General features: G+C 55.6%; 1 protein-coding gene across 2 annotated transcripts; it reads left to right on the top strand.

Moving 5' to 3' along the window:
* The first annotated feature begins 1,146 nt into the window (after positions 1 to 1,146).
* LOC137366761 (dynamin-1-like protein) lies at positions 1,147 to 26,823 on the top strand. Of its 2 annotated transcripts, XM_068028410.1 has the most exons (17): positions 1,147 to 1,347; positions 2,958 to 3,108; positions 4,244 to 4,290; positions 4,692 to 4,763; positions 5,406 to 5,492; positions 13,071 to 13,233; positions 14,845 to 14,965; positions 15,479 to 15,610; positions 16,748 to 16,954; positions 17,245 to 17,365; positions 17,537 to 17,692; positions 18,986 to 19,075; positions 20,944 to 21,042; positions 23,142 to 23,282; positions 23,514 to 23,623; positions 23,904 to 24,063; positions 25,599 to 26,822. In XM_068028410.1, the coding sequence occupies exons 1-17, from the start codon at positions 1,234 to 1,236 to the stop codon at positions 25,653 to 25,655; spliced, it is 2,028 nt and encodes a 675-aa protein (XP_067884511.1). In that variant the 5' UTR covers positions 1,147 to 1,233; the 3' UTR covers positions 25,656 to 26,822. The 2 variants fall into 2 exon arrangements, with proteins under 2 accessions (XP_067884511.1, XP_067884512.1); XM_068028411.1 differs by lacking the exons at positions 1,147 to 1,347; positions 4,244 to 4,290 and having other exon boundaries at positions 2,964 to 3,108; positions 25,599 to 26,823.
* The last annotated feature ends 1,044 nt before the right edge of the window (positions 26,824 to 27,867 follow it).

The following is a 27,867-nucleotide window of genomic DNA, read 5'->3' on the forward strand; positions in this document are numbered from 1 at the left end:
GGGGTCATGCCTCTCGCCCTAGGTTTTGGGGGACATGCTCAGGAATGGGGGTCATTCCTCTCCCCCCTAGGTTTTGGGGGACATCCTCAGGAATGGGGGTCATTCCTCTCCCCGCTAGGTTTTGGGGGACATCCTCAGGAATGGGGGTCATTCCTCTCCCCCCTAGGTTTTGGGGGACATCCTCAGGAATGGGGGTCATGCCTCTCGCCCCTAGGTTTTGGGGGACATCCTCAGGAATGGGGGTCATGCCTCTCGCCCTAGGTTTTGGGGGACATCCTCAGGAATGGGGGTCATTCCTCTCCCCCCTAGGTTTTGGGGGACATGCTCAGGAATGGGGGTCATTCCTCTCCCCCCTAGGTTTTTGGGGACATCCTCAGGAATGGGGGTCATTCCTCTCCCCCCTAGGTTTTGGGGGACATCCTCAGGAATGGGGGTCATGCCTCTCGCCCCTAGGTTTTGGGGGACATCCTCAGGAATGGGGGTCATGCCTCTCGCCCCTAGGTTTTGGGGGACATCCTCAGGAATGGGGGTCATTCCTCTCCCCCCTAGGTTTTGGGGGACATCCTCAGGAATGGGGGTCATGCCTCTCGCCCCTAGGTTTTGGGGGACATCCTCAGGAATGGGGGTCATTCCTCTCCCCCCTAGGTTTTGGGGGACATGCTCAGGAATGGGGGTCATTCCTCTCCCCCCTAGGTTTTGGGGGACATCCTCAGGAATGGGGGTCATTCCTCTCCCCGAGGTATTGGGGACATCCTCAGGAATGGGGGAGAGGGGGGGTTATTCTGCCCCTCGTGCGCATGCTCCGTTTCCCCAGCTGATGCATATGCGCAGTGCCGCAGGAATGCGACCCGCCCTCCGTTGCCATGGCTGCCCTCCGGCCCGCCCTGTGAGTGGCTACCCTGCGGACCAATGGGCTGATGCGGAGGCGGGGTGGGGGCGGGGCGAACGTCAGGGTGTGAGTCGAAGCGCCCGGCTGTCCAATCAGCTACAGGGAGATCCCTTCGCGGCCTGATTGACACTGCCATTGGCCAGTCAGCCTTCAAGGCCGGTCGACATCACCTCAGTTAGACCAATGGGAGCGGGGAAGAGGGCGGGACCGCGGTGATTGACGTTCTCTCAGCCAATGGGTGTTGTGGAGGCGGGAGCAGGGCCGAGGCCGCCGGTTGGAGTTTGAACAGCCGAGCGGTTGGAGGCAGGAGTCGGGCCGGGGAGAGGGAGGACAAGCCAGGACCCATGACCCGGGGACATGGACACCCTCATCCCGTCATCAACAAGCTGCAGGAGATATTCAGCACAGTGGCAACCGAGGTCATCCAACTGCCGCAGATCGTGGTGGTGGGGTCACAGGTGAGGGGGAGGGCTGGGAAGTGGGGGGGTCAGAGGAGAGGAGGGAGAGAGGAGGGGAGAGGAGAGTAGGGGAGGGGGAGGGGGAGGGGAGGGGGAGAGGAGGGGGAGAGGAGAGTAGGGGAGGGGGAGGGGGAGGGGAGGGGGAGAGGAGAGTAGGGGAGGGGGAGAGGAGAGTAGGGGAGGGGGAGGGGTGTGGGGAGGGGGAGGGGAGGGGGAGAGGAGAGTAGGGGAGGGGGAGGGGTGTGGGGAGGGGGAGGGGAGGGGGAGAGGAGGGGAGGGGGAGGGGAGGGGGAGAGGAGAGTAGGGGAGGGGGAGGGGAGGGGAGGGGGAGAGGAGGGGAGGGGGAGGGGAGGGGGAGAGGAGAGTAGGGGAGGGGGAGGGGGAGGGGAGGGGGAGAGGAGAGTAGGGGAGGGGGAGGGGAGGGGGAGAGGAGAGTAGGGAGGGGGAGGGGTGTGGGGAGGGGAGAGGAGAGTAGGGGAGGGGGAGGGGTGTGGGGAGGGGGAGGGGAGAGGAGAGTAGGGGAGGGGGAGGGGTGTGGGGAGGGGGAGGGGAGGGGGGAGAGGAGAGTAGGGGAGGGGTGTGGGGGAGGAGGGGAGGGGAGGGGTGTGGGGGGGGTGTGGGGAGGGGGAGGGGAGGGGGAGAGGAGAGTAGGGGAGGGGGAGGGGTGTGGGGAGGGGGAGGGGAGGGGGAGAGGAGAGTAGGGGAGGGGGAGGGGTGTGGGGAGGGGAGGGGTGGGGGGGAGGGGAGGGAGTGGGTGGGAAGGGAGGGTGGGGGGGAGGGGAGGGGTGGGGGGGAGGGGAGGGAGTGGGTGGGAAGGGAGGGATGGGGGGACGGGGAGTGAGTGGGGAGGAGGGGAGGGAGTGGGGGGCAGGGGAGTGGAGGCAGTGGGAGAGGAGGGGACGGGGAGGGAGTGGGGGGCAGGGGAGAGGAGGGGACGGGCAGGGGAAGGAGTGGGGGGGGAGTGGAAGGAGGTGGGGGGGGAGAAGCTGGGGGGAGAGGGGAAGGAGGGTCGGGGGAGAGGCAGTGGGGCGGAGGGGAAGGAGGGTTGGGGGGGGGGGAGTGGATGGGACCGGGAGGATGGGGCTGGGGAGGAGGAGGGGAGTGAGAACGGGAGGGGGGAGGGAGAGCAGTGGGGTGGGGAAGAGGGTGTGGCGGCAGGGGAAAGGTGGAGGGGTGGAAAGAGGGAGGGGAGGGGAATGGGCAAGAGGAAAGGGGGAGGGGGGAGGAGGAGTGGGATGTCGGGGGAGGGGTAATGGGAGTGGGAATAGGGAGGAGGTGACGGGGGCGGTGGGGATGAGGGGAGGGAAAGGAGATGGCGGAGGAGAGGAGGATGATGGGTAGGAGGAGTGGAGGAGGAGGAGGGGATGTGGATGGGGGGTGAAGGGCTAGGGGAGGGGGGACTGGGGGTCTCGGGGAGAGGCTCCGGCGGGGCCTGGGGGTGGGTGGAGGGGAAGAGTGTTTTGGTGACACTGGCAACGGAGGGCCGGGGGGGAAAAGTGTCTCTGTGACCCCAGGCACCCACTCAGTAAATGAGACGAGAAGGTGGGGGGGGAGTCACTGTGTAATGCCGTGCCCTGAATCTCTTCCTGTTCCTGGGTGCTCCCTAACAGAGCAGCGGTAAAAGCTCAGTGTTGGAAAGCGTGGTGGGGAGAGACTTCCTTCCCCGAGGATCAGGGATCGTGACGCGAAGGCCCCTCGTCCTCCAGCTGGTGAATGTGGCCTCTGCCGAGGACCGGAAGCAAGCAGCCAGTGGTGATATGGGTGAGGAACATAATGTACTGTACTGTCTGCTCAATCTTGATGATACCATAACTTCTGTAGGGTGAAGTGCTGACAGCAGTGTGCTGGAACTATGTAACCAGTAATGGTCAGCTCAAGGATACTGAAAGCTCGAGTCAGCCTTGAACCCTGCCACTGTTGGCTTGTCTGGTCATTCCAGCAAGCCGCAGGGCCTTCATCTTTTAGCCTGGGTTCGCACTACACGTGCACAAGCAAGAGCAGCAGGTGTAGTAGACCTGGCTTCGAGCCCGATTCCAGGGATTCGGCACACGATCCAGGCCGACTCTCCCATGGCAGTACTGAGGGAGCGCCGCACTGTCGGAGGGTCAGTACTGAGGGAGCGCCGCACTGTCGGAGGGTCAGTCCTGAGGGAGCGCCGCACTGTCGGAGGGTCAGTACTGCTGTTGTACTCCCTGGAATTTAGAAGGTTTAGGGGGTGATTTATCGAAGTTTTCAAGATATTAAGCAGAACCGAACGTTTCTCTCAGTCTAACCTGTTCCCACTGGTTGGGGAGTCTCGGACTAGGGGGTAGAGACTGAAAATGAGAATTTCAGGAGTGAAATTAGGAAACATTTCTACACACAAAGGGTGGTAGAAATTTGGAACTCTCTTCCACAAACGGCAGTTGTCAATTTTAAACCTGTAAGCTTGATATATTTTTGTCGTAAGGGTTTTGGGGGCACTATAGAGTTGGGTCGCAGGTCATTCATGAGCTCATCGAATGGCGGAACAGGCTTGAGGGGCTGAATGGCCTCCTCCTGTTCGGATGGAAATTGCCTGCTGTGGTTACAACCGTGCCCGATTCTCAAATCTCTTTCAAAGTGCCGGTTACATGAAATCCTTCCTGTCTGCTCGCTGTTTAACCTCATTCCGAGCTCAGTCAGTTGGTGTCCATTTCGATGACGACGCTGTGTGCTTTCACTGGGGGTCCGGGGTGGGGGGGGAAGTGGGTGCAGGTTGGGGTTCGGGTTCCGAGTCGAGGGAGTGGGCCGAGGGCTGAACCTGGGGCCATGTGCCGTCTCTGGGAGTGTTGACACCGTGACAGTGGACTGTGGCGCAGGTTGGAAATGGAGACCCCCCTTCTGTTGGTGATGGTTTACTTGTTGCTGTCGCCAGGTATCGTCGCCGAGGAGTGGGGAACCTTCCTACACTGCAAAAACAAGGTAACTGCCCCTCCCTCCCTCCCTCCGCCCATTCCCATCCCTCCCTCCCTCCCACTCTCCTCCCTCCACCCACCTTTTCTTTCAGCCTGGGACGGACTCAGACTGGGAGCCGGGAGCTGGGACGGACTGGGAGCCGGAACAGCCTGGGACTGGGAGCCGGGAGCTGGGACGGACTGGGAGCCGGGACAGACTGGGACTGGGAGCCGGGACGGACTGGGAGCCGGGACAGACTGGGACTCGGAGCTGGGAATTTATCCTTGGATTTTGTCACTGTAAATCTCTATGTAAGCTGACCGGTGTGGGGGGGATGGAGGTGTGACGCCAGGGGGCCTGAGGGTTGCGGGGGAGGTCAGGAGCTACTTGTGTGCGATTTACACTCACTGGTGAATACGTTTTCACAGATTTTCATGGATTTTGATGAGATTCGCCAGGAGATTGAGAGTGAGACAGAGCGTATGACAGGCAACAACAAGGTATTGTCAGGAACGATGCTTTAACACTCACTGCCACAGCAGTCACTCACACATTGCACGTGTTTCACACCCACTGAATTACTGTGATATCGAGTGGCCTTCCCGCAGGTGGGTGTCGGAGTTGAACCCTCTCCCACGCAGCAGAAATGTGAACAATCTCTCTCTCTGCTTCCACTGCTGCTGGTGTTGTGCCCAGGGCACTGGGAGAAAAGGTCCTGTTCCCGAACCCCAGCAACAGGCGAGTCCTCGGTTTACAGGCTCCTTCAGGACTGCATGATCCAATGTCCCTTTCCCCTGTCCAGCAGCAGAACCCTCGACCCCTCCCCGAGTACCGTTCCTGCAGTAAAAATAAGGAGGAGTCGCAACCTCCCACTGGGTAACACACCAGCAGTAATCGCCTCGCCAAGACAGGACGTGGAGCCACAAACTCGTCTTGGGGGTGCGATGGGACATCGAGGTGGTGAACGGTTTGGTTTAACCTGATACCGTGTCCAGGGAGAGGGATGGAGGGATGTAGGTGTGGCAGTGGAGTTAGTGCCGCTGGGGGAGGGGGGCAACCATGTGATTTAGACATCTTGAGGGGGAGACGGGGGTTTTGTGACTGGCAGCAGTTAAACGCCACGCCTGTCTCTTTGTTTGAAGGGAATCAGCCCGGAGCCAATCCACCTGAAGATTTACTCGCCCAGCGTCCTCAACCTGACCCTCATCGATCTGCCGGGTATCACCAAGGTAACGTGCTGCCGTGCTCGCCGTGTGACTGTGTGCTTCACGCCTGGAGGTAGCAGTGACTGAGGCGGAACTTCAGCCGACGGTATCCGCCGTGAATCTCCGCAGCTGTTGGAATGGATCTCGGCGACTCACTAATCGTGTGGGCTCTGGGCTGTTCTACCTGGGAAAATATGGCATGTCAGCTCAGCGAGAGTGTGTCACACTGTGCAGTGTGACTATCCAGCTGAGAGAGTGTGTGTAACACTGTGCAGTGTGACTATCCAGCTGAGGGAGTGTGTGTAACACTGTGCAGTGTGACTATCCAGCTGAGAGAGTGTGTGTAACACTGTGCAGTGTGACTATCCAGCTGAGAGAGTGTGTGTAACACTGTGCAGTGTGACTATCCAGCTGAGAGAGTGTGTGTAACACTGTGCAGTGTGACTATCCAGCTGAGAGAGTGTGTGTAACACTGTGCAGTGTGACTATCCAGCTGAGAGAGAGTGTGTAACACTGTGCAGTGTGACTATCCAGCTGAGAGAGTGTGTGTAACACTGTGCAGTGTGACTATCCAGCTGAGAGAGTGTGTGTAACACTGTGCAGTGTGACTATCCAGCTGAGAGAGAGTGTGTAACACTGTGCAGTGTGACTATCCAGCTGAGGGAGTGTGTGTAACACTGTGCAGTGTGACTATCCAGCTGAGAGAGTGTGTGTAACACTGTGCAGTGTGACTATCCAGCTGAGAGAGTGTGTGTAACACTGTGCAGTGTGACTATCCAGCTGAGAGAGTGTGTGTAACACTGTGCAGTGTGACTATCCAGCTGAGGGAGTGTGTGTAACACTGTGCAGTGTGACTATCCAGCTGAGAGAGTGTGTGTAACACTGTGCAGTGTGACTATCCAGCTGAGAGAGTGTGTGTAACACTGTGCAGTGTGACTATCCAGTTGAGAGAGAGTGTGTAACACTGTGCAGTGTGACTATCCAGCTGAGAGAGTGTGTGTAACACTGCAGTGTGACTATCCAGCTGAGAGAGTGTGTGTAACACTGTGCAGTGTGACTATCCAGCTGAGAGTGTGTGTAACACTGTGCAGTGTGACTATCCAGCTGAGAGAGTGTGTGTAACACTGTGCAGTGTGACTATCCAGCTGAGAGTGTGTGTGTAACACTGTGCACTGTGACTATCCAGCTGAGAGAGTGTGTGTAACACTGTGCAGTGTGACTATCCAGCTGAGAGAGTGTGTGTAACACTGTGCAGTGTGACTATCCAGCTGAGAGAGAGTGTGTAACACTGTGCAGTGTGACTATCCAGCTGAGGGAGTGTGTGTAACACTGTGCAGTGTGACTATCCAGCTGAGAGAGTGTGTGTAACACTGTGCAGTGTGATTATCCAGCTGAGAGAGAGTGTGTAACACTGTGCAGTGTGATTATCCAGCTGAGAGAGAGTGTGTAACACTGTGCAGTGTGACTATCCAGCTGAGTGTGTAACACTGTGCAGTGTGACTATCCAGTTGAGAGTGTGTAACACTGTGCAGTGTGACTATCCAGTTGAGAGTGTGTAACACTGTGCAGTGTGACTATCCAGCTGAGAGAGAGTGTGTAACACTGTGCAGTGTGACTATCCAGCTGACAGAGAGTGTGCAACACTGTGCAGTGTGACTATCCAGCTGAGAGTGTGTGTGTAACACTGTGCAGTGTGACTATCCAGCTGAGAGAGAGTGTGTAACACTGTGCAGTGTGACTATCCAGCTGAGAGAGTGTGTGTAACAACCTGGACCTGTGAATTGCCACCTTGGCCAGGCCCAGGAGCAGACCGACGAGGAGATCCTCCTCCCGGCCCAAGCCCCTCCGCACCGGGTGCCCAAAGATCAGGAGCGTGGGACTGAAGTGAGGAGCAGCCCCTTCAGATACTCAAATAGGGGCTGCAACCTCGCACACTCAGTCAGCTCGGCCGGGATCGCTCCGCATTCCAAAGCCCCCTCGCCACCCGCATTGAGGGGCCTTCCGGGGGTTTCGGCTACTCCTCCGCCCGCCGGACCATCCCCGGAGACGGCCGCCCGGACAGCCGAGGCGCTCTCCTCCGCCGGCGGGGGAGCGCCCTGACTGGAGGCGACCATGTTCCAGACTCGGAATAGATCCCGGTAAAAGACAGGCAACTCCCTCAGAGAGGCGCGGCTAACGGACTCCATCGGGAGCTGCGTGTCGACTTGAAGGCAGTGACACTGGCGGAAAAAATACGTCGCCAGCGCACACCATCTGGGAGGACGCTCGACGTACAGGTATCTCTGCAGGGTCCGAAGGCGGAGAGTCGCAGCCTGGAAGCGGACGCACACCAGCGACTGACCGCCCTCCTCAATCGGGAGACTCAGGACCGTGGCAGAGACCCAGTGTTTCCTCTTGCCCCAGAAGAAATCGACTAGTTTCTTCTGGATCTTGTTGGCAAATGCAGGGGGCGGGGCCAAAGTGACCAATCGGTACCACACCATGGAGGCCACCAGTTGGTTTATTCCCTGTAGGAAAGCACTCGGAGCAGTCCTGTCCAGCGCCCCAGCAGAGCGGTGACTTTCGTCTCCAACTCCTGCCAGTTTGCCGGCCAGGCTTCCTCAGCGGGGCTACGGTGGACTCCCAGATAGAGGAGGTGCGTGGTGCTCCACGCACAAGATGTTATCTCCTCCGGCAGGGAGTCCACCCGCCGCTGACCCACCAGGAGTCCGGAACATTTCTCCCAATTGATCCTCGCGGAGGACGAGGCAGAAAAGGTCTGCTGGCAGTCGCGCATCCTCCGCAAGTCAACGGGATCTGTGATTGTGAGGAGCACATCGTCGGCGTAAGCTGAGAGGACGACCCGCATGGCCGGCTCGCGCAGAGCCAATCCCGTCAACCTCCTGCGAAGCAGGCACAGGAAGGGCTCCACGCAGATGGTATACAGTTGGCCAGACATGGGGCATCCCTGTCGCACTCCTCTCCCAAAGCGAAGGGGCGCCATCAAGGACCCGTTAACTTTGACTAGACACTCTGCGGCGGCGTATAAAAGTCGGACACGGGCCACGAAATGCGGCCCGAGTCCGAAAGCGCGCAGAGTCCCGAAAAGATATTCGTGATCCACCCTGTCAAACACCTTCTCCTGATCGAGGGAGAGAAAGGTGACCGACTGACCAGTCCTCTGGGAAAGATAGATCAGGTCCCGGACCAGGTGCATGTTGTCCTGGATGGACCGGCCCGGGACCGTGTAGGACTGGTCGGGGTGGATCATGTGGGCCAGCACGGAGCCCAGGCGGGTAGACATAGCCCGGGCAAAGATCTGATAATCCGTGCTGAGGAGGGAGACCGGACGACAGTTTTTAAGCAGGCGGAGATCGCCCCTCTTCGGCAGCAGGCCGATGACCGCCCTGCGCCACGAGAGGGGCATCTCCCCGGTCGCCAGGCTTTCCCCCACGACGCACGCGTAATCGTCCCTCAGGGGGTTCCACGGTTAGCCCATCCAGCCCTGGGGATTTGCCCCTTGAGAGCTGGTGGAGGGCGCCAGTCAGCTCCGCCAACGTGAGCAGAGTCTCCAATCCCTCGGCGCCCTCCGGGCTGACCTGCAGCAGGTCCTCCCACAAAACTCTGCGCGCATCCTCGCTGGACGGATCCGGAGAGAACAACGCACTGTAATAAGTACGGACCAGGAGGCCCATTCCCTCCGGATCCGTGATGGAGGAACCGTCGTCGGCCAGCAGGTCGACGAGCTGCTTACGGACCCCCCGCCATTTTTCCAGCGAGTAGAAGAAGGGTGAGACGCAGTCCAAATCTTCCAGGATCTGGATCCGTGACCTCACGTACGTGCCTCAGGACCCTATGAGCTGCAGGTCCCTCAGCGCGCCCTTCTCTTTGTACGCCTGCCACAGGATTGGGTCCGCGACGGCATGATCGAGGCGGGACTCCATGTCGAGCACCTCCCTCTCAAGGCGCCCGATCTCGGCTTCCCGCCTCTTGGTCGACCCCTTCGCATACTCCTGACAGAAGACGCGGATGTGAGTCTTGCCCACATCACACCATAGCCTCAAGGAGGGGAAGCCCCCCTGCTTCCTTCTCCAGTTGGCCCAGAATCGACAGAACGAGTCCCGAAATCGCACGTCCTCCAGCAGCCGGTTGTTCAAGTGCCAGTACGCAGACCCCGCCCGCGTGCGGAGCGGAGTGAACTCCGCCCACACCAGGTGGTGGTCCGAGCACGGCACCAGCCGCATGGAGGCCGCCGAGACGCGGGAGATGTACCCTGCGAAAAGTAGAGGTGGTCGATTCGCAACCCTCCTCCTCCAGACCTCCACGTGAAGGCGCTGGAGTCGGGATGGAGATTCCGCCAGACGTCCACCAAGTTAAGGGAGCTGATCACTCCCCTCAACTTCTCCACCAACGCTTGGCTGCGCTGGGGACCGGAGCGATCCCCCACCTCGAGGGTGCAGTTAAAATCCCCCCGAGGATGATGCACTCGCCGCTATCGATGGAGCTCAAGAGAGTGGACACTTCTTCAAAGAAGCGCGCTTGCAACGCGCCGGGCCTGGGCACGTACACGTTCACAAAGTGGAGCGGCACGCTACCCAGGCCAACGGCAAGCGGCCCGGCACTCGCTCCTTGACCCCCAAGATCTCCGGCTGAAAAGTCGGGGCCAACAAGATGGTCACCCCACTAGAAATAGGGGTGAGGTGACTCATGTAGACCCCACCCTGCCACCCCAGGAGCCAGGTGGCTTTGTCTCCCGGAACGGTGTGGGTTTCCTGCAGAAAGCTCACCGTGTATCTCCCTTCCCTGAGGACTGCGAGATTGTGAAATCTGCGGTGAGACCCCCGCTGCTGTTGATTTTGAGGCTAGCTTTGGTTATCTTCATGTCAAAGGTACTTAAAACCCGTCACCAGTACCTCACTGTGAGGAGGGAGCGGAAGTGCACCTGGCCCTCCACTCCCCCAGCAACCCATTGAGGAACACATTAAAACGGCGCCTCTCAACCAGTTTCACGCCCGCGCGCTTGCCCGCTTTCTTGAGGGCGGCACGGACGGACTGTATGATCAGTGCCAGATTCGACCAACGGTCGAGGGCCAGCTGAACTTTATTGCGGCAACCCCTGCAAGCCGCAAGGAAATCCCGGAGTTCTGCTGTGGGGATGAGAGGAGATTCGGTGGGAGGCACGAGGGACTCCACCACCTCACTGGCGATGGAATCAAGGTCATCCTCCGTGCCCCACACCGAATCCCCATCCTCCTCCGGGTCGTCACCGCCAGCGGCCGACACATCCACCACACACTGTGGGGCGGACGTCCCGGCTGCGCCAGCTGATCCCGCCTCCGTCACGATCCCACCCCCAGGATCGATGGCGGAGGAGTCCTCTCTCAGTTCTACTGTGAAACTGGAGCCTGTGTGCGCCAGCAGTTTAGGACCCCCCTCCACCTCCGTCCCCAGGCCAATGAGTGGTCCAGGGGTGTCAGAAGTTCTCGACTCCGGAAATCCAGCCGGAGCCGAGACCGGAGGCGGAGAGAGGAGGCCATCTCCCGCTCCGCCAGCACCCACAGGCCCAGCAGATGGGGCAGCATTCTCGGTTATAACCGGGTCGGATGTCTCCTGGTTGGTGGTGGACTCCGGCTGGGAGGGCCGACCCTCTGGGTCCTCGCCCTCCCCTCTACTCAGCGCACCGACCCAGTGGCAGAATGGGCGGCGTCCTCGGGCTCCCCCACCACAAGCAGGGCCCCACTTACTCCTTCAGGAGGGGCCTCATATACCGGGGCCTTCCCCTCCCCTCCAGCCTGAGGAATAGGGAGCTCCTGCCCGGACTTTGTTGCCTTGGTGGTGGCGGTAGGGGAAACCTGGGGACCCGAAACAGGAGACAGCTCCCCTCCAACAGATGGACCCTGTGCCTCAGGGCCCCTCGTTACCTCTATGGAGGGGTGCCTTCTCTTTTTTTTTTCCCACTGGGGCGCAGAGGCTCAGAGGCCTCTGCACCCTCTTTTTTGTTTAGTCACCCTGGGCCTGAGCCCAGCCCTGGGACAGGTGGATTCCATGAGAACGGGCTTTGGGCTGAGCTCAGGCTCGGGTTGTTTCAATGTGTCCAGGGGACGCACCTCTTGATGTTTCTTTTTCCTCCGCGTCTTCCTTTCACTCGGACGGGCACTCCCCTCCCCGCTGGAGGCTGTGAAAACCACAGCCTCCGGAACCGACTGAGTGGGGTCTATTGGATGTGTTGGGGGAGTGGGAGGAGGTGCTGTGGAACCACCCTGGGCCGCCGAGGTGGAGCTGGCGGCCGGGAGGTTGGGGCAGTTCTTACGAACATGCCCCACCCCCTTGCAGACGTGGCACCGCGCCCCGTCCGAGGTCCAAAAGACGCGGTAGGCCGTCCCCTGGAACTCCACATTAAATTGGCCCTCCGTGTCCTCCTCCCGCGCCAGCTGCATAAATAACTGGCGGCGGAAGGAGTAGACATGTTGGAGGCTGTGTTCCCGAAGACTAAGCCGGACTGGGGTGATCCCCGACCTCACCTCCCCCAGATGGTGCAGGTGGGGGAGGAGGAGCTCACTGGGAATAAAGGGCGGGATATTGGACAACATTATCCGCTGAGCAGTGGCCCCTAGAGGGTCCACCGGCAGGAAAGTCCCACCCACAGTGAGCCCTTTATTCAGGGCCAGGGACACAGCCCGTTCGGTCTTCAGGAAGAACACAGCCTTCCCGTACATTTTTGAGGCTGCCACAATGGCCGAGGGGCCGACAACCTTGGCCATTGACTTTACACAGGCCTCTATAGACATATTGGGGGGGGGATAGCTCTTTACCCCATGGCTTGAAGTAATGAATTTAAAAGGTGACGGGGTCACACGGGTGGCCACAGAGGCTACAGCCGCATAGGTATGAGAAGGCCCCGCCACCGGTGATCATGGGCTTGCCATGGTTCAAGAGCCAAACCTACCCCCAAATTGCAGGCAAGCAAGCAAACAAACAAAAACAAAGAAACCAACAAGGAGGTTTGGGGAGAGGCTGAGGGTATACAGGAAAGGGGAAAGACAGGCTGCAAGCGATGACTTTGCTTTTTTTTTCTCCTTAAAGTGAGGTACTCAGAGCACTCTAAAACACTCCTGGTCTTCTGGTTGTGGGAGGGGTCTTCACCTGGGTCAGCCGAAAGCTGCCCAGACACTAGTTCGATCCTTCTGTCTCTGTAGCCAGGCAGCTTCAGCTGACCCAGGCTGGGCGATTAGGGTGGGGAGGGAGCTTCCTTGTGTATTCATGCAATTGCACAGCTCCCTATAGAATTGTACAGCCCCCACCCCTTGTTGTTCCGGCCTCTTCCACCTCCCACAACGGTCCAAATGAAATGAAAGTTTGGTGCTCGACACCCACCTCGAAATACAGCCTTTTTGTCAAAGTCTTTCCTCCTCTGCAGCAAAAGTTGTTCAGAGTTTTGCAGTCTGTCCTCAGCACTCCCTCTCCAGCAACTGACTGCAGCACTGTCAGCTGCACCTCGTTGATGCACTCTGGAGTCCCAATTAGGAAGCAGCCAACCCCATGCTGTACCTGTCCTGGGAGTGTTTGATGGGGGACAGCGTCGAGGGAACAGTTTTGAGCCTCTGCCTTTGCGCTCTGTTTCAGGTTCCAGTTGGAGACCAGCCTGCGGATATTGAACAGCAGATCCGTGGAATGCTGGGAACGTACATCAGTAATCCCAACTCCCTGATCCTGGCTGTGACGGCAGCAAACACTGACATGGCCACTTCAGAGGCATTGAAACTGGCCCGTGATGTAGATCCAGATGGTAAGCAGTTAAAATGTGAAGTGGGCGTCTGCCAGAGGGCGCGGGGGGTTGTGTGTGCGTGCAGGGGGAGGATCCAGTTGTCATGGTCCACATGGGTACCAACGACATAGATCGGATTAGGAAAGAGATTCTGCATAGGGAGTATGAGCAGCAAGGGACTAAATTAAAGAAAGCGGAACCCCAACAGCAATTATCTCTGGATTATTACCTGAGCCACGAGCAAATTGGCAGAAGGTAAATAAGATGAGAAAGGTGAATGCGTGGCTCAAAGATCGGCGTGGGAGAAATAGATTTCGATTCATGAGGCACTGGCACCAGTACTGGGGAAAGTGGGAGCTGTAACATTGGGACAGTCTTCACTTGAAACATGCTGGGACCACTGTTCTGGCGAGTCGTATAACTAGGGCGGTAGAGAAGACTTTAAACTAAATAGTGGGGAAAAGAGATCATGTGAGAGGAGAGGTGATAAATCATAGGCAAACAATGAGGTTATAGAGTAGGGTAGCGATTTGGGTAATGATAGCCAGAGTGTGACAGGAGGGGACAGAGTGTCCAAACATAAGACTGCACCTGCAGATGAGGCCAAAGATCGAAGAAATGGTAAAAAGACAGAGTTAAAAGCTCTGCATCTGAATGCACGCAGCATTCATAACAAAATGGATGAATTGTTAGCACAGATAGAAATAAATATGTATGACCTGATAGCCATTACAGAGACATGGTTGCAAGGTGACCAAGGCTGGTACCTGAATATTGAAGGGTATTTGACATTTCGAAAGGACAGGAAGCTAGGAAAAAGGTGCTGGGGTAGCTTTGTTAATTAAGGATGTCATTAGTACAGTAGCGAGTACAGAAGAGCAGATGTAGAATCAGTTTGGGTAGAGATAAGAAAGTTTAAGAGGTCACTTGTGGGAGTAATTCATAGGCCCCCTAACAGTTGCTACACTGTCGGACAGAGTATACAGGAAGAAATAAATGGGGCGTGTTAAAAAAAAAAGTACCATAATAGTCATGGGTGACTTTCATCGACATATAGATTGGGCAAATCGGATTGGCAAAGGTAGCCTGGAAAATGAGTTCATAGATTGTATTCGGGACAATTTCTTAGAGCAGTATGTTCTAGAGCCAACTCAGGAGCAGGCTATTCTAGACCTGGTAATGTGCAATGAAACAGGATTAATCAATAACTCTTGGTAAAGGAGCCAGCCTGTAGGCAATAGCGATCATAACATGATAGAATTTCACGTTCAGTTTGAAGGGGAGAAGCGTGGGCCTAAGACTGGTGTTTTAAACCTAAATAAAGGTAATTACAAGGGTATGAAAGCAGAGCTAGCTAAAGTGAACTGGGAAACTAGATTAAAAGGTAGGACAGTGGAGATGCAGTGGCAGACTTTTTTTTAAGGAGATATTAAATAACTCTCAGCAAAGATTTATCCCAGTGAGAAAGAGATTCTTTGAGAAGGATGCATGATCCATGGCTAAATAAAGAAGTTAAGGATAGTACCAAATTAAAAGAAACACTGTACAAATTTGCAAAGACTAGAAGCTATACTAAACTTTTAGGGAGCCATTGCTACGTTGCGTAACCCTGACTCTCTGTCTCCACCGCAGGCCGTCGCACTCTGGCTGTAATCACCAAGCTGGACTTGATGGACGCTGGCACGGACGCAATGGATGTGCTGATGGGTCGGGTTATTCCCGTCAAACTGGGCATCATTGGCGTTGTAAACAGGTGGGGACTCCCAAGCGTGCGCGGGCCAGCGTGTCGAGATGTCAGACCAGCTGTGCTAACTCCCTCTCTCTGGCTCTCCAGCTTTGGATTATATTCCAGTCGTGGCTATGTGTGCGGAGGCACGTGGAGCACCATTGTGAAATGTAGGCAGCCCGATACTGAACCATCCCTGCACTCTCCACAAGAGAGCGCCTGCGAGAGAATCACATCGAATCTGCACATACTCAGGCCATTCAGTCAACTGATCCATGCTGACCCCACCCCTCTTCATCTCAACTCATCAGCATCTCATTCTACCACCTTCAGCGCCCCGGTCGCCGTCCCCTCGCTCGCCGTCCCCCCTCGGTCACTTTCGGCCGTAGAGCTGTACAGCACAGAAACGGGCCCGCGCCTGCTTCATGTGGAACTTGCTCGCTTTGTTCACCTCAGCGCATTGTCGTCTGTCTGTCCACGCACGCTTCTGTCTTGTCTGCACCCTCGCTCTGTCTCACCTTGTCTAGCTTCCCCTTGCAGGAGTCAGCACGACATTAACGTGAACAAAACCATCGCTGATGCAATCCAGGATGAACAGTCTTTCCTGCAGAAGAAATATCCGTCACTGGCAAACCGCAATGGAACCAGATATTTATCCAAGACCTTGAACAGGTAAGGAGTCTCGGACTGAGTGTACCGGGAACCCTTGTACATTGCACCGTCGCCTGCTGCCGTTCCTGCTTTCCCAGGATGTGTGGAGTTTCCCACCTCTTATTTCCTGCCCAGTTATAAATTCCTGCCTCCACATTTAGAATGGACAGGACCTATGTAAACCTGGCGATGAAGGGTCACTGACACGAAACGTTAACTCTGCTTCTCTCTCTCCACGGAGGCTGCCCGACCTGCAGAGCATTTCCCAGCACTTCCCGCTTTTATTTCAGAGTTCCGGCATCTGCAGCATTTTGATTTTATCTTGGTCTTCAGAACCTTGATTAAGACGGTAAGAAGTTGGGGCAGGAGCAGGCCATTCAGCCCCTCGATACTGCTGCGCCACTCCATAATATCGTGGCTGATCTCCCGCAATTCCACCTTCCCGCCCAATACCCCCCCCCCCTTATCCCTCGATTTCCCTCAGTGTCTTTTTTTAACTTGCCCGCCCCGGATCAGGGGTGAGATTGGTTAACGGAAGCACAAGACTGCAGACGCCGGAACTCTGAAATAAACGCAGGGACGTGCTGGAAAAACTCAGCGGGTCTGGCAGCATCTGTGGCGAGAGAAGCAGAGCGAGCTAACAAATGGTGTGAGGAAGGACAAAGTACGAATGCCAGGAGAGAGCGTTAATGGCAGAATAATGAACCACTCTGTCCGAAACGCAAACGACGAGTTTAAGGTGGTTTAAAAAAAAAAGAAACGATGGAACCAAATAAAAAGAATAAAGAAGGGCCCGTCACGCTCTGAAATGATTGAACTCCGCGTCGAGTCCGGCAGGCTGTCGCGTGCCGAATCGGAAAGTGAGACGCTGCTCCTCGAGCTTGCGTTGATGTTCACTGGAACACTGCAGCAGGCCGAGGGCGGAAATGTGAGCATGAGAGCAGGGCGGTGAACTGAAATGGCCAGCAACCGGAAGCTCGGAGTCTTGCCTGCAGACTGAGCCGGAGGGGTTCGGCAAAGCGGTCACCCAGTCTGCCTTTGCTCTCCCCGAGGTAGAGGAGGCTGCTTTGTGATTGGCGAATACAGGATGCGAAGTTGAAAGAAGTAAATCGCTACTTCAGCTGAATGAGTTGATTGGCTCTGGCTACTGCTCTGCAGGTTACTGATGCACCACATCCGGGACTGCCTGCCGGAACTGAAAACCAGGGTCAACGTGCTGTCAGCTCAGTACCAGGCCATGCTCAACAGTTACGGACATCCCATAGAGGACCACAACGCCACTCTGCTTCAAATTATCACCAAGTTCGCCACTGAATACTGCAACACCATTGAGGGGACAGCGAAGAACATCGAGACTTCCGAACTGTGAGTCTCGCCGTCCGGGCAAGCGTGCGCGGTGGGGGGGGTGGTGGGTAGTGGAGTAACGGCGTGCGTGTGTGCGGGGGAACAGCGGAGTAACGGGCCGTTCTCCTCAGTGTGGATCGTGACTGCCGCACTGGCTGAGATCGGCGAGCCGAGCAGAGGCCGGGAAAGGAGCCTGGACCTTTCCTGCTCTCGGGTGCTGTGCCACCCCCATTTGGAGGGAGCGCTGAGTTGCGTTTTCTGCTTGATTTTTATTTTTTTTTTTTGCTAAGTGCTCTAACCTTTCTCTCCAGCTGTGGAGGAGCCCGGATTTGTTACATCTTCCACGAGACGTTTGGGCGCACCCTGGAGTCCATCGACCCGCTAACGGGATTGACGACGCTGGACGTGCTCACTGCCATCCGCAATGCCACGGTACTGAGTGCCAGGTTTGGTGGGCAAGGGAGGGAGGGCATCAGCCACTGGCGGTAATGGTAGTCCAGTTGATGCAGGACTTCCTGCCCCACGTAGACTGGTGGGCAGCAGTTAGGGTGTGTGCCCAGTTCCCCTGTTCTTTAGCTCACGTGCTGCTTCCTCTGATCCTAGGGCCCACGCCCAGCACTCTTTGTCCCTGAAGTCTCTTTTGAACTCTTGGTGAAACGACAGATCAAGCGTCTAGAGGAGCCCGGTTTACGCTGTGTGGAGCTGGTACATGAAGAGCTGCAGAGAATCATACAGCACTGTTCCACGTACAACACACAGGTAACTGTTCCACGTACAACGCACAGGTAACTGTTCCACGTACAACACACAGGTAACTGTTCCACGTACAACACACAGGTAACTGTTCCACGTACAACGCACAGGTAACTGTTCCACGTACAACGCACCGGTAACTGTTCCACGTACAACGCACCGGTAACTGTTCCACGTACAACGCACCGGTAACTGTTCCACGTACAACACACAGGTAACTGTTCCACGTACAACACACAGGTAACTGTTCCACGTACAACGCACCGGTAACTGTTCCACGTACAACGCACCGGTAACTGTTCCACGTACAACGCACCGGTAACTGTTCCACGTACAACACACAGGTAACTGTTCCACGTACAACACACAGGTAACTGTTCCACGTACAACGCACAGGTAACTGTTCCACGTACAACGCACAGGTAACTGTTCCACGTACAACACACAGGTAACTGTTCCACGTACAACACACAGGTAACTGTTCCACGTACAACACACAGGTAACTGTTCCACGTACAACGCACCGGTAACTGTTCCACGTACAACGCACCGGTAACTGTTCCACGTACAACGCACCGGTAACTGTTCCACGTACAACACACAGGTAACTGTTCCACGTACAACACACAGGTAACTGTTCCACGTACAACACACAGGTAACTGTTCCACGTACAACGCACCGGTAACTGTTCCACGTACAACGCACCGGTAACTGTTCCACGTACAACGCACCGGTAACTGTTCCACGTACAACGCACAGGTAACTGTTCCACGTACAACGCACAGGTAACTGTTCCACGTACAACGCACAGGTAACTGTTCCACGTACAACGCACCGGTAACTGTTCCACGTACAACGCACCGGTAACTGTTCCACGTACAACGCACCGGTAACTGTTCCACGTACAACGCACCGGTAACTGTTCCACGTGCAACGCACCGGTAACTGTTCCACGTGCAACGCACCGGTAACTGTTCCACGTACAACGCACAGGTAACTGTTCCACGTACAACGCACAGGTAACTGTTCCACGTACAACGCACCGGTAACTGTTCCACGTACAACGCACAGGTAACAGCAGTCTGTTAAGTCTTTGGGCACTAGTCTCTGATCTGAGACCCACCCGCCCCCCCACCCAGGGCCAGGCGCATCACTGAGCTGTGGTCCTGTCCAGACAGCTGACCATCTCGATCTGTATAAACATTGGTTTTGCTGCAATATCTGAATTTACATTGTTCTCTTCCCCCTGATACTCGCTTTGCCCTGAACCCCCCCCCCCCCCCCCCCCGGCCCCACAGGAGCTGTTGCGTTTTCCGAAGCTGCACGATGCAATTGTAGAAGTTGTAACGGGTCTACTCCGCAAGAGGCTGCCTGTGACCAACGAAATGGTGAGCAACTCTTGACAGCAGTCAGACTGCTCTGTCACTTTGCTGAATTGCTGTATTGATAGGTTGTCAGTTCGTGTGAGTGTCTCACACCCCTGTGCCTGTGTGTGGGTTTGCGGGTGCAGTTCGGGGTATGTCTGTGTATTAGCAGAGTGTTTTTACTTATTCTTGCATTGTAGGCGTCGCTGGCCAGGCCAGCATTTGTTGCCCATCTCTAATTGCCCTTGAGAAGGTGGAGGTGAGCTGCCTTCTTGAACCGCTGCAGTCCGTGTGGGGTAGGTACACCCACAGTGCTGTTAGGGAGGGAGTTCCAGGATTTTGACCCAGCGACAGTGAAGGAACGGCCGATATAGTTCCAAGTTGGGATGGTGTGTGACTTGGAGGGGAACTTGCAGGTGGTGATCCCATGTATTTGCTGCCCTTGTCCTTCTGGGTGGTAGAGGTCGAGAGTTTGGAAGGTGCTGTCGAAGGAGCCTTGGTGAGTTGCTGCAGTGCATCTTGTAGATGGTACACACTGCTGCCACTGTGCGTTGGTGGTGGAGGGAGTGAATGTTTGTAGATGAGGTGCCAATCAAGCGGGCTGCTTTGTCCTGGATGTCGAGCTTCTTGAGTGTTGTTGGAGCTGCACCCATCCAGGCAAGTGGAGAGTATTCCATCACAAAGAACAGTACAGCACAGGAACAGGCCATTCAGCCCTCCAAGCCTGCACCGATCTTAATGCCTGCCTACACTAACACCTTCTGCACTTCCAGGGCCCATATCCCTGTATTCCCTTCCTATTCATGTATTTGTCAAGATGTCTCTTAAACGTCGCTATCGTATCTGCTTCCACCACCTCCCCCGGCAGCAAGTTCCAGGCACTCACCACCCTCTGTGTAAAAAAAAAAACTTGCTCCTCGCACCTTAAACCTATGTTCCCTAGTAACTGACTCTTCCACCCTGGGGAAAAAAAAAACTCCTCTTAATTGTGCCTTGTAGATGGTGGACAGGCTTTGGGGAGTCAGGAGTTACTCGCCGCAGAATTCCCAGCCTCTGACCTGCTCTTGTAGCCACGGTATTTATATAGCAACTCCAGTTCAGTTTCTGGTCAATGGTGACCCCCACAAGATGTTGATAGTGGGGGATTCAGCGATGGTAATGCCATTGAATGTCAAGGGGAGATGGTTAGATTCTCTCTCGTTGGAGATGGTCATTGCCTGGCACTTGTGTGGAGAGAATGTTACTTGCCACTTATCAGCCCAAGCCTGGATATTGTCCAGGTCTTGCTGCATTTCTACATGGACTGCTTCAGTATCTGAGGAGTCACGAATGGTGCTGAACATTGTGTAATCATCAGCGAACATCCCCACTTCTGACCTTATGATTGAAGCAAGGTCATTGATGAAGCAGCTGAAGATGGTCGGGCCGAGGACACTACCCTGAGGAACTCCTGCAGTGATGTCCTGGAGCTCGGATGACTGACCTCCAACAACCACAACCATCTTCCTTTGCGCTAGGTATGACTCCAACCAGCGGAGAGTTTTCCCCCTGATTCCCATTGACTTCAGTCTTGCCAGGGCTCCTTGATGCCGCACTCGGTCAAATACTGCCTTGATGTCAAGGGCAGTCACTCTCACCTCACCTCTGGAGTTCAGCTCTTTTGACCATGTTTGAACCAAGGCTGTAATAAGGTCAGGAGCTGAGTGGCCCTGGCGGAACACAAACTGAGCGTCACTGAGCAGTTAGGGGTATGTTTGTGTGTGTGTGTGTGGAGAGAGTTGTGGTTGTGCAGAATGAGAGTGTTTCCTCAGCCTCCGGGTAAACTGTGTGTGTGTCTCTCTCTTTCTTTCTCTCTCTCTCCCTCTCTCTCACACACTCTGTTGTTTTTGCAGGTTCACAATCTAGTTGCCATTGAATTGGCTTACATCAACACCAAGCACCCAGACTTCACTGATGCTGCAATGGTATCAGCCTCAGTCAACAGCTCCCAGGTAACATTGCTTTGTCTGTGTGTGCTCGGCCAGCGAGGGAGCGTGCCGCCCTCCGTCCGGGGAGTGGGCTTTCTGAGCCAGGACAGGCAGGATGATTGGAGCATTTCTCTCTCCCCTGGTCCCAGATTCCAGCAGAAATCCTGGTACCTCCCAGCAGCTGCCTGTATTACAAAGAACAGTACAGAACAGGACAGGCCATTCAGCCCTCCAAGCCTGCTCCGATCTTGATGCCTGCCTAAACTAAAACCTTCTGCACTTCCGGGGCCCATATCCCTCTATTCCCATCCTATTCATATATTTGTCAAGATGTCTCTTAAACATCGCTATCGTATCTGCTTCCACCACCTCCCCCGGCAGCAAGTTCCAGGCACTCGCCACCCTCTGTGTAAAGAACTTGCCTCACACATCCCCTCGAAACCTTGCCCCTCGCACCTTAAACCTATGTCCCCTAGTAACTGACTCTTCCACCCTTCTGACTATCCACTCTGTCCATTCCGCTTATAACTTTGTAAACCTCTATCATGTCGCCCCTCCACCTCCGTCGTTCCAGTGAAAACAATCCGAGTTTTTCCAATCTCTCCTCACAGCTAATGCCCTCCAGACCAGGCAACATCCTGGTAAACCTCTTCTGTACCCTCTCCAAAGCCTCCACGTCCTTCTGGTAGTGTGGCGACCAGAATTGCCCGCAATATTCTAAGTGTGGCCTAACTAAGGTTCTGTACAGCTGCAACATGACTTGCCAATTTTTATACTCTATGCCCCGACCGATGAAGGCAAGCATGCCGTATGCCTTCTTGACTACCTTATCCACCTGCGTTGCCACTTTCAGTGACCTGTGGACCTGTACGCCCAGATCTCTCTGCCTGTCAATACTCCTAAGGGTTCTGCCATTTACTGTATACTTCCCACCTGCAATAGACCTTCCAAAATGCATTACCTCACATTTGTCCAAATTAAACTCCATCTGCCATTTCTCCGCCCAAGTCTCCAACCGATCGATATCCTGCTGTATCCTCTGACAATCCTCATCACTGTCCGCAACTCCACCAACCTTTGTGTCGTCCACAAACTTACTAATCAGCCCAGCTCCATGTTCCTCCAAATCATTTCTATATATTTATATTCTGGGGGTTGATGGATCAATGCTGGTGCTGTGTGACAGAGCTATTTCCTTTCTCTCCCCACCCGCTTCCTGTCCCTCACTCGCTCTCCTCTTTTCTCCCCACTCACTCCCTTTCTCTCTCTCTCTCTCCCTCCCTCACCAACCCATTCCCTTTTTCACATCTCTCTCACCCCTTCACAGACTCAGACCCCTGTCCCAAAACCATGTGGGGGAATCACAGACACAGACCCACATCCCATCACCGTGTGGGGGAATCACAGACACAGACCCGCATCCATCACCGTGTGGGGGAATCACAGACACAGACCCACATCCATCATCGTGTGGGGGAATCACAGACACAGACCCACGTCCATCACCGTGTGGGGGAATCACAGACACAGACCCGCATCCATCACCGTGTGGGGGAATCACAGACACAGACAAACGTCCCATCACCGTGTGGGGGAATCACAGACACAGACCCACGTCCCATCACCGTGTGGGGGAATCACAGACACAGACCCACATCCATCACCGTGTGGGGGAGTCACAGACACTGACCCACGTCCCATCACCGTGCGGGGGAATCACAGACACAGACCCACATCCATCACCGTGTGGGGGAATCACAGACACAGACACACGTCCCATCACCGTGTGGGGGAATCACAGACACAGACCCACATCCATCACCGTGTGGGGGAATCACAGACACAGACCCACATCCATCACCGTGTGGGGGAATCACAGACACAGACCTGCATCTCATCACCGTGTGGGGGAATCACAGACACAGACCCACGTCCCATCACCGTGTGGGGGAATCACAGACACAGACCCACATCCATCACCGTGTGGGGGAATCACAGACACAGACCCGTGTGGTGGATGCAGAGTTGTAGATACCTGGAAGAATTGGGGATGCTTTTCCCTGCTTTGTGTTGCAGCTGAGTCCCGGGGGAATTAACGTTCCCGTTTATCTCTGTGTCCTCAGTCTGAAGTTCTCCAGGATGGAGCCCGGAAATGGAAGACGGAAAAACCGGAAGAGAGGCAGTCGGAGGAGAAATCGAGAAACCCCTCCAGCTCCACCTACAGCAGCCCCAGCAAAGGCCATGCCGTTAACCTGCTGGATGCGGTTAGTTCCACAGTGTTTGATCGGTGGTGTGGGGAGGGGGTGGCCAATGCTGGGGAGGAGAGGGGAGACCTCTCCTTTATAGAGCCCTCCCAGTCGGCCGCTTCCCCCAAACGGCGGGGAAGGATTGAGGCCAGGAGGTGCTCCGATTATCAGCAGCTCCTGCGGGAGAGGGCGGTGGGGCGTCCGCTGGTACGCCAGACATGTTGTAACCCTCATTTCTGCACCTTCTAGCCGGTGCCCGTCTCTCGGAGGCTCAGCCTGAGGGAGCAGCGAGACTGTGAGGTCATTCAGAGGCTCATCAATTCCTATTTTCTGATTGTCCGCAAGTCTATCCAGGACAGGTGAGTTCACAGCAGCTGCTGGATCGAGGTGCGGCGGGGTTGAGGAGGGGGTCACTACACTGAGAAACTAACTTAATTCATGTTTCCAGCTCTGTCGATCTGTCTGCACCACACTCCCCGTCCTCTCATTAAGGGGATACTGATGATCCCAGTGCTGAGAAGAATTCCCCCCCCCCCCCCCCACCCCCACCCCCCGACACAGCCTCACAGTCTCCGTTCGGCACAGCGCACTGGTCACGGAGTTGGATCTCTCTCATTCCCGGCTTTCCTGTTTTGCCAGCGTTCCGAAGACGGTCATGCACTTCCTGGTGAACCACGTGAAGGATAACCTGCAGAGCGAGCTGGTCGGCCAGCTTTACAAGGCCCAGCTCCTGGATGGGCTGCTGACCGAGTCCGAGGACATGGCAGCCCAGCGGGCCGAGGCCGCCAACATGCTGAAGGTGAGACCGGGGTACCCCAGCGCTCGTCCCCTGGTCAAGTAACCTCTTGATTTAAAAAAAAATAATAATTCTCGTCCTTCGTTTTCAAATCCCTCCATGGCCCTCTCCGCCCCTCTATCTCTGTAACCTCATCCAGCCCCTACAACCCTCCGAGATCTCTGCGCTCCTCCAATTCCGGCGTCTTGAGCATCCCCCGATTTCCATCGCTCCACCAATGGCGGTCGTGCCTTCAGCTGCCGAGGCCCCGAGCTCTGGAATTCCCTCCCTAAACCTCCCTGATCTCCACCTCGCTTTGCTTCTTTAAGACACTCCTTAAAAACCTACCTCATTGACCAAGCTTTTGGTCACCTGACCTAACATGTCCTTTTGTGGCTCAGTGCCATATTTTGATTTATAACGCTCCTGTAAAACACCTTGGGACGTTTTATTATCAATAGTCGTTCGGTCGTACAAAACATTTTGTCGAAGCTTTTCATCTTGCACTCATCAGGACAATCGCAAGAATACCAATGTAAGAGAAAGCAACAAATTTATACTGTACGAGGAGAGAGTGCTGATTGGTAGAGGCGTTGCCACGGAGAATGCACCAGTTTGTGGTGACTGACAGTTAACTGCCAAGGTTTGTTTGAAATTTAAACCAAGCAGCTTTACTGTGATTGTTTAAGGCATTGCCCTGAGGAATGAACTAGCGAGTGGCTGTCACTGATTTTGTTTAGCTGAAACAGGCGCAATGTGTGTACATGTTCTTTCTGTCTGCAAAGAGCAGGGCCCTGTGTATTAATATATGTCTGCGCAAATGCGTCACACTCCGAGCCTGACTGACCATCTTAAATTGATTGTTGGCATAATTTTTAGCACACTGAGGTCTATTTAGCAAATGTTGTCCAATCGCAGAATCACATCTAATGTTGGACACTGTTTTGAGTTTTGCGATCACGGGCTAGTTGGGTCCGGCCTGTACCTTGCCGGTTGCGAACAGCAGAAGGGACATGTTGTTTGATACGATCCGCCAGTCTTTGGCATTCTCTTGTACAGTATAAATCTGTTGTTTTCCCTTACACTGGTATTCTTGCGGATTGTCCTGATGAGTGCAAGACGAAAAGCTTCAGCATAATGTCTCCATCTTCAGCAATACTCACGTTTTATTAAAGATGCTATATATAAGTATGTTTTTCTACAGATAACCTGAGTTCAGTAGCTTCCCCCTCTATAGTATTTCAGCTATGCAGTCCCTCCAGCATGTCCGTAAGATCTCCGAAAGCCTTCACACAATCAACAAACGCAGCCAGCTCCCGCCAATAGCAATTAATCTGTTCATTGATGGTGTTATAATATTGACCAGCGCACAGGAGACCTCGACTGCTCTATCAATCGTGCCGCGGGAATCTTTTACACTTGGATAAGGGATGGGTCCAGAGTGTGGGTCACCTCCGCCTTTTCCTCCCCCTCGCCCCCGAACCAAAACCTGGGACAGGAGGAAGGAACAATTTGGGATGATTTCTTATTCATGAACATGTCTGTTTCCTTCCCAACAGGCACTACAGAGAGCGAGTCAGATAATCTCGGAGATTAGAGAGACCCAGCTGTGGTAACCTGTGAATTATTGCGCCCGAAGATTTATGAGCCAGACAGCTGTACTGCGACTCTGTGACCCTCTCCCTCCTGTCACTCCGTGCTTGTGAGCCCCAGAGACAGTGCCTTCATGGCCATGTGTCGGTACATTCCTGTGTTTCAGTCTATTAGCTGGCACCCACCCCAATCTGGAGCTCCCTTCACTGTCCATCAGCACCAGTACTGCTGTTAATTCACAGTGCCCCCCATGATTCCCGTGCTGAGGGCAATCTCCCATTCCGAGGCTAACGCAGGCTGCTGTTTTTAAAGAGTCTTTCTCAGGGAGTTTGCAGCCTGTGATCCAGCCATTGTCGGATGATGGTTAATGGTGAAAGGGGGGGGGGGGGAGGTGGTGATGGTGAAAGGGGGGAGGGAGGGGGGGGTGGTGAGGGCGAAATTCCCATTCTCATAGAGTCAGCACACTGGGAAAATAACATGCAGCCAAATGCAACAGACTGTCTACAGTGGAAGTACTCTCCCTCCTCTCTCTCGCTCCCTCCTCTCTCTCTCTCTCTCTCCTCTCTCTCTCTCTCTCCCTCCTCTCTCTCTCCCTCCTCTCTCTCGCTCCCTCCTCTCTCTCGCTCCCTCCTCTCTCTCGCTCCCTCCTCTCTCTCGCTCCCTCTCTCTCGCTCCCTCTCTCTCTCTCGCTCCCTCCTCTCTCTCGCTCCCTCCTCTCTCTCGCTCCCTCCTCTCTCTCGCTCCCTCCTCTCTCTCGCTCCCTCCTCTCTCTCGCTCCCTCCTCTCTCTCGCTCCCTCCTCTCTCTCGCTCCCTCCTCTCTCTCGCTCCCTCCTCTCTCTCGCTCCCTCCTCTCTCTCGCTCCCTCCTCTCTCTCGCTCCCTCCTCTCTCTCGCTCCCTCCTCTCTCTCGCTCCCTCCTCTCTCTCGCTCCCTCCTCTCTCTCGCTCCCTCCTCTCTCTCGCTCCCTCCTCTCTCTCGCTCCCTCCTCTCTCTCGCTCCCTCCTCTCTCTCGCTCCCTCCTCTCTCTCGCTCCCTCCTCTCTCTCGCTCCCTCCTCTCTCTCGCTCCCTCCTCTCTCTCGCTCCCTCCTCTCTCTCGCTCCCTCCTCTCTCTCGCTCCCTCCTCTCTCTCGCTCCCTCCTCTCTCTCGCTCCCTCCTCTCTCTCGCTCCCTCCTCTCTCTCGCTCCCTCCTCTCTCTCGCTCCCTCCTCTCTCTCTCTCTCTCCTCCCTCCCTCTTTCTCTCCCTCCCTCCTCTCTCTCCCTCCCTCCTCTCTCTCCCTCCCTCCTCTCTCTCCCTCCCTCCTCTCTCTCCCTCCCTCCTCTCTCTCCCTCCCTCCTCTCTCTCCCTCCCTCCTCTCTCTCCCTCCCTCCTCTCTCTCCCTCCCTCCTCTCTCTCCCTCCCTCCTCTCTCTCCCTCCCTCCTCTCCCTCCCTCCCTCCTCTCCCTCCCTCCCTCCTCTCTCTCCCTCCCTCCTCTCTCTCCCTCCCTCCTCTCTCTCCCTCCCTCCTCTCTCTCCCTCCCTCCTCTCTCTCCCTCCCTCCTCTCTCTCCCTCCCTCCTCTCTCTCCCTCCCTCCTCTCTCTCCCTCCCTCCTCTCTCTCCCTCCCTCCTCTCTCTCCCTCCCTCCTCTCTCTCCCTCCCTCCTCTCTCTCCCTCCCTCCTCTCTCTCCCTCCCTCCCTTCTCTCCTCTCCCTCCCTCCTCTCCTCTCCCTCCCTCCTCTCTCTCGCTCCCTCCCTCCTCTCTCTCCCTCCCTCCCTCCTCTCTCTCCTCTCTCTCCCTCCCTCCCTCCTCTCTCTCCTCTCCCTCCCTCCTCTCTCTCCTCTCCCTCCCTCCTCTCTCTCCTCTCCCTCCCTCCTCTCTCTCCTCTCCCTCCCTCCTCTCTCTCCTCTCCCTCCCTCCTCTCTCTCCTCTCTCCCTCCCTCCTCTCTCTCCTCTCTCCCTCCCTCCTCTCTCTCCTCTCTCCCTCCCTCCTCTCTCTCCTCTCTCCCTCTCTCCTCTCTCTCCTCTCTCCCTCCCTCCTCTCTCTCCTCTCTCCCTCCCTCCTCTCTCTCCTCTCTCTCTCCCTCCTCTCTCGCGCTCTCTCCCTCGGTCTGGTGGGCACATTTGCCTGTTTAATGATCTGCCTTCTCCAGGTGTGTGTGTGTTGACAGCTATGTATTAATTTTGGGATAAAATCCTGTAATTTATTGTATGTTGTGAAGGTCAGCGAGAGTTTAAACCCTGGGACCGGTGCCCT

Source organism: Heterodontus francisci, unplaced genomic scaffold (genome assembly GCF_036365525.1).
Source record: "Heterodontus francisci isolate sHetFra1 unplaced genomic scaffold, sHetFra1.hap1 HAP1_SCAFFOLD_800, whole genome shotgun sequence".
Taxonomy (NCBI): domain Eukaryota; kingdom Metazoa; phylum Chordata; class Chondrichthyes; order Heterodontiformes; family Heterodontidae; genus Heterodontus; species Heterodontus francisci.

What these genes read in the sequence shown, in the direction of transcription:
- LOC137366761 (XM_068028410.1), top strand. Translation starts at nt 1,234, where the DNA reads ATGACCCGGGGACATGGACACCCTCATCCCGTCATCAACAAGCTGCAG. An exon ending in ATCATTGGCGTTGTAAACAG is followed by an intron (nt 14,966 to 15,478) that starts GTGGGGACTCCC and finishes TTCCCCTTGCAG; the next exon opens with GAGTCAGCACGACATTAACG. An exon ending in CCGTTAACCTGCTGGATGCG is followed by an intron (nt 23,283 to 23,513) that starts GTTAGTTCCACA and finishes TGCACCTTCTAG; the next exon opens with CCGGTGCCCGTCTCTCGGAG.